This window comes from Zophobas morio, unplaced genomic scaffold (genome assembly GCF_036711695.1).
Source record: "Zophobas morio isolate AGI-343-1 ecotype UQ-CSIRO unplaced genomic scaffold, CSIRO_AGI_Zmor_V1 ptg000019l, whole genome shotgun sequence".
Classification (NCBI taxonomy): Eukaryota; Metazoa; Arthropoda; class Insecta; order Coleoptera; family Tenebrionidae; genus Zophobas; species Zophobas morio.
The window spans coordinates 225,048-231,104 of record NW_026972124.1 but is presented as its reverse complement, the minus strand read 5'-3'; the positions used below and the strand labels follow the sequence as shown (position 1 = coordinate 231,104).

Here is a 6,057-nt window from a genome sequence, read left to right as displayed (position 1 = left end):
TTTCAGAAAATCATTGGATGACACTTTGTTTTTTGCCACTTTCACATTCGGTTATTATTTACCACTTTTCTTTTGTGGAGAATGCTCTTGTTTTCTTTAAAAACGACATGTTTTTCACATGTAACTACAGAAATAATCAAACTATGGTTGGAGAATGAATATAAAGGCCAAGAATAAAATACAGTACAGCCTCGATAATCCGAACTAATAGGGATCAGAACTTGTTCGAATTATGGATTTATTCGGATTATTGGAATTAATTTTAAAATGAAAGGAATCATCCATTTCTATGTATAATTTTTATTTTTCTACATAAACTACTGCATACATATGTGTATTACCAAATTTAATTAAAAGAAGTAGGTAGATATGTAACATAAAAACAAATTAAATTTTGAAATAACCTTCAATTTTTTTCTGCTTGACAGCTCCAAATCAAAGACGAATTGCTTGATCTTGTAAATCTTTCAACATCAGATATTTGTGCTCTGGAATATTGTTTTTCATACACCAATTTAAACATACGTTAAAGCTTTTGATTGTTTCTGTATGAGAGGCATTTTCATTCACTGGTTCCTGTTCATTACCATCATCACTATCACCTGTGTCATCTATTCTGTCTTCATTAACACTGCTTACGATTTCGTCTTCGGTAAAAAGAATATCTTCATCAGTTGGATTAACCCAATTTTGGACTTCGTTGGATGTAATGTCTGGGATAATTTTTCGACAAAGGTCCTCTATTAAGTTTATCTCTCGTTTTTCTTCAGAATATTTCTTTTGAAGGTAAGATAATGGTTTTAAATCTTCTTCTTCTAGTGTTGCTGGTAAAGTAGGCCATAAATTTTTCCAAGATTTTTGAAGAAGATTTGACGTTATCTTCGACCATGCTCCTCTAAGAGAAAAAACCGCTGCTAGAAGATCAAACTTTTTTAAAATTGTTGTGATGTCTTCATTTTCTTTGGAAATTACGTTTAACAACAGGGATTTTCGATAATACAACTTGACATTTTTTATAACATGTTGGTCCATGGGTTGGATTAATGCGTTACAATTCGGTGGAAGAAATAATGTTTGAAAACTTTTGTCCTCACTAGATAGTTCATCTGCATCTGGATGTCCCGGAGCATTATCAATACAAAGCAAAGCTTTCTGAGGTAAATTCAATTCTTTCATCTTATTTTTTACAGCAGGTATGAATTCTTCGTGGAACCATTCGTGGAAAAGTTCTCTTGTGACCCATCCTTTTCTTTGTGCTTTATACACAACAGGAAGTCGATTAATATTCTTAAAAGCCCTGGGATTTTTGGCTTTTCCAATTACCAGTAACTTAAGTTTGTGTGTTCCTGCTGCGTTGGCACATGGCATAAAGGTGATTCTGTCTTTACTTAGTTTTCTTCCTGGCGCCGATTTTTCATATTAATGGGCTAAAGTTTTATTTGGAAGGACCCTATAGAATAGTCCACTTTCGTCAGCGTTATATACCTGGTCGGGGACTAAATTCATTTGTTTGATTTTATCAAGAAATTTTTGACGGAATGGTTCAACTGCACTTTTATCTGCCGACAGCTTTTCACCAGTTATTTGCAACTGACGAATTCCATGTCGTTTTTTGAATTTATGTAACCATCCACTGCTTGCGTTAAAATCGTCTTTGCCGGTGAGTTTTTGATAGAACCATTTAGCCTTTTCACAGATGAGTTCGCCATTAAGAGGTGTGTGACGTGCTCTTTCTTGCAAAATACATATAAAAAGGGCATGTTCCATTTCGGGGTGTTTACACAGTTTAAGAGTTTCCCTTTGAGGTGTTTCATTGTCTGCATTTGTCAGATATTGATTAATACTGCATCTTTTCTTCTTTATGTCACATATAGTCGATTTGCCCACGCCATATTGCATTGCCAGTTGTGTAACGCATTCACCTTCATCTAATGCTTTTAAAATTTGCAGTTTTTTTTTTATAGGAAGCGTAACATGCTTGCGCTTCGACATTTTGAACTAACCTACGTGGTGTTCTTTTCTGAAATCTAAACGTGCAGCTGCAATATTATGTCTAGACACTTTTTTATAGTTTCCAGAAATCGTGTTCAGAAACATGTACGGATTATTGAAATTTGTTCGGATCAAAGGAGGCTGAAATTGCCATTTTTCGTTGTTTGGATTATTGGAAGTTCGGTTTAAAGTGTGTTCGGATTACAGACGTTGCACTGTAGTACAAAGACAGCATTCTACGAATATTATACTCCTGATAAATTTACAAAAATTGAGACGCTTTGTTGTTAAACAGGTGTCGTTTTTATATGCATTTTCAAGAATTGCATTCGTTATAACCGATCTTAGTCGTAAAATTTCTCGCTATAACCGATCTGGGGCGAAAAATTATTTCGTTATATCAGATCGGTTACTAAAAGCTACTCGTTATAAAGCGATATTTTTATATAGAGTAGCATATATAAACATCCAGGGTCCAAGAGAATTACTCGTATAGCCGATTTTTCGCTATAAGCGGTACTCGTTATAGAGGAGTTCTACTGTAATAATCCTAATATTCGGGCACATAACGCAAGGGTCGACAAAAATCGCTATATATTATGCCGATTGATAATGTGCATAAAATTTTGTGGAGTGTTTGAACTTGGTTTACGTGGACATGACGAAAGTAGGGAATCACAAAATCCAGGTATATTTCGAGGTCTGGTTGATTATACGGCTGAATTGGACTTTGCTTTATCAAATCATTTGAAAGATGCAACGGTTTTTAAAGGAATGCCTAATACTGTTCAAAATGAACTTTTAGATGCCATGAACGTAAAATTTTAACCGAAGGCAAAGAGGTATGTGGAGAAATCCTTTTTTACTTTTATTGAATGTATTTTTGTATTTATTTCAGTTACATAATTTCGTCTATTAATTGGTAATAACAACCTGTTTTATATCTTCATATTTAACTCATCAATCAAATTGTGTCCCCCCATTTCAAAAGGTCATGAGCCGCTACTGAAATTTGAAACGTTGGAAGCTGTTAGAAAGATAAGAACTAATCAATTTTAACAAAGTATAGTAATGTTCGGTTATTACGAACCTCATGGGACTGGGAAAAGTAGTTCGTTATATCCGAAGTTCGTTATAAATGATCTCAAAAAAAATCAATACATACTTTGATAAACTGAACTATGTATTTCAGGATGCAACATTTAAAAGTATTACAAAAATATAAACATGTAAAGATAATAATACAGTAGTACATATAAGAAAAAAAAACTTGATTAATAAAAAGTTGTTACTTAAAATAATCTCAAATTTTACGTTGCTTCTTGTGAGAAAGATTAATTTAAGAGGGTTTTGGGATCGTTCCCTCTTTTTCTTCTTCTTCTTCGTTATCATCATCGTCTTCAGTCTCATCTTCTGTCTGAATGTTGCATTGAACTAATTCTACAATAGCAGCATCATCCAAAATTTCAGACTTCACTAAAATATCGTCAAAATGGACGTATTCTTCGAAGTCGATATCAAATTCATCGTCAGAATTGCTTTCGTGCTTTCTCAGCAATTCAGCCAATAGTAGTTCGTCTTCTGGGGTGGGATTTTGTTTCTGTAACGATAAAATATCGGTACCGATAAAATGTGGTCGTCTTTTTCTTTCGCATCTGAAATTTATATTTTCGTCCTTGTCATTTATCGCTTCGTATCGTATCGTATCGGTAGAAACAAAATCCCACCCCTGCCCTGGTTCAAATTTTTCCTCACACTGGAGAAACCCAGCATGTCGAAAACAATTAGCAATTGTTTGTTCTGATACTTTTTGCCATGCCATACTGATAAAATTGACGGGATCTAATAGATTCACACAAAAGTGTTCCTGTCCATTGTCGAGACTGCTGAAAAAGTTCGTTATAAACGATTTTTTTTTCTTAAATATTAAAAATTTGGTTCGTTTTATCCGAAAGTTCGCTATAAGCGGGTTCGTTATAATCGGAAAAAAATAACACGTATCTTATAGTACTTCAGTTCGTACTTTGCAAGTTGGTTCGTTTGCCTACGAAGTTTGGAACCATTATAAATGTCCCGACTAAAATATCGTGAACATATTCTATGATTTCGTAACGAATCACCAGAACATTTGACGCCCATGTTGTTTTGCCATACCTACAATGCAAGAATAATTAAAAGTTATAATTTCAAGGCACACATTTCTGGGAAGACAATGCATTTGAATTTCCTGACTATTCGTTGCGCCACAGACTACACAGACAATCCAAAAATTAAAACAACATTTCAAATTCAAAACAAAACGTACTTCAATGACGTTGAAAATCACTAGAATCTAGGTATTTTTTCTAAAAATTTTTAAACCAGTAACAGTGCTATCTGTTCGCACGAGAACGAACTGGGGTGACATCTGCGTTCATCTTTCACTTGGAAAACAAAGTAAGACATATCCCGAAAAACAAGTTTTCTTGCATAAAAATTTTGTTTGTGGCACAATGCAACCAAATTTTCAGGAGACACTAGCCTTTCAAACTAGTAAACTGATGTAAAATTTATTGCGCACCACATTTAGGCAGAAATTTCAGAATGTCCAAACGTCCACGTCCGAACGTACCCCACTCTCTCCTACTTTCAATGGCGTTGTTCCAAAGAATCCGTAAAAAGATAATTGTCCTCTTCAGTTTATTGTTGCGACATATTTGCTTGGTGTTGCAAAATTCCTGGATTTTTACCAAGAAGCGTCGGTAAAGATGTAATTGACACTATGAGTCCTTTTTTAAAGGTTTGGAGAGTGTTTTTGTTAATAGCACGCATACCACGCATCATGTCTTTCATGTCGTCTAAAATTTTATTTTGTGCTTCAAAGTTTATTCCAAATGGCAGCTTTGTAGGTACTTCGGCATTTGGTGTGTAACTGTTGTTAGAATCGGCCAGGTTTGGTCTCTGATCGTCACGGTAATAAGAATTGTTTTTAACTTTAACTACATTTATTGGACACTAATTAACACAAATTACGATACATCTTTACACTCCTAACGGCCTTGCTGGCTCCTCGTCAATCCTCGGGTGGCATCGTCGGTTCCGTTCGGTTGGCCAATCACGAAACCCTGTAAATTTGAAAAATTCGTGCAGCGCTAACACTGTTCAGAACATCAAACCAATTAGTTACAAGGTCTATAAAATTTGCGACATTTTCTGGCAGATTCTTATCCTGTCCAAGCTTATATAGTTTTAACCCAGATATGCCCGAATTATTTAGTGATTGAACATTGTGTATAAAAGTACATTTTCATGTGATTTTGGGTAAAAAAATCAGGGAAAAATATTGAAAAAATTCTATGCTTTTTAGTTTTGCAAAAAATTACTGGTCTTTTAAAAGGACAGTAGGCATTAGCGAGTAGTACATACCTAATTTTACAAGCAACTTTATTGAAAATATTTATTACAAATATTCAATTTAAATTTATGTGATATAGCAAGAGGCATTCAACATGCAATGCCACATCACACTTTGCACTTTTTCGTTGAATCTTTTTATGACACACTCTGCAGCGTGTCTGTTTTTTTTTGGATACAATATAATGGTCTTTGTTGTCAAATCGTGATTCACAATGCTCCATTGAATGTGGTCGTCCTCTCTTTTTGCCGCTACTTTGATGAGACTCAAGTAATGTCTCCGCGATTTGCCTTCGAGAATTGAGGTGATCCAATTTTCCTCCTAAACAACGATGCAACTGCCATGCATTTTGTTCGGCTATGTCCAAGCAGTAGGCGATTATGGGAAAATACCACTTTTTCCCTCCGATTGCTACTTTGTACAGGCTGATATTTTGGTCACATCTGTCCACACCTCCCATGAAAGAATTATATTTATGAATTAGATGTGGTTGTTCGACTAGGACACGTTTCTTTTCTTTCCGAGAATAGCGAGAGACTTTATCGACAGCATATACTGGAAGAAAAGCAACATTCACCAAATTGTTATCATTCCACTGGACTACAACAAACTTATTTTCGGTTGATTTGTAATCAAATGTTCCTCTTGATTTTTTCTTTTGACAAAATGGG

General features: G+C 34.8%; 2 protein-coding genes across 2 annotated transcripts; both read right to left on the bottom strand.

The window, feature by feature from the left end:
* Positions 1-435: 435 nt before the first annotated feature.
* Positions 436-1,368, bottom strand: LOC135131159 (jerky protein homolog-like). Its single transcript, XM_064058738.1, has one exon. It carries the CDS (start codon positions 1,366-1,368, stop codon positions 436-438), a length of 933 nt encoding a protein of 310 aa, XP_063914808.1.
* Positions 1,369-1,419: 51 nt separating this feature from the next.
* Positions 1,420-1,992, bottom strand: LOC135131158 (jerky protein homolog-like). Its single transcript, XM_064058736.1, has one exon. It carries the CDS (start codon positions 1,990-1,992, stop codon positions 1,420-1,422), a length of 573 nt encoding a protein of 190 aa, XP_063914806.1.
* Positions 1,993-6,057: the final 4,065 nt, after the last annotated feature.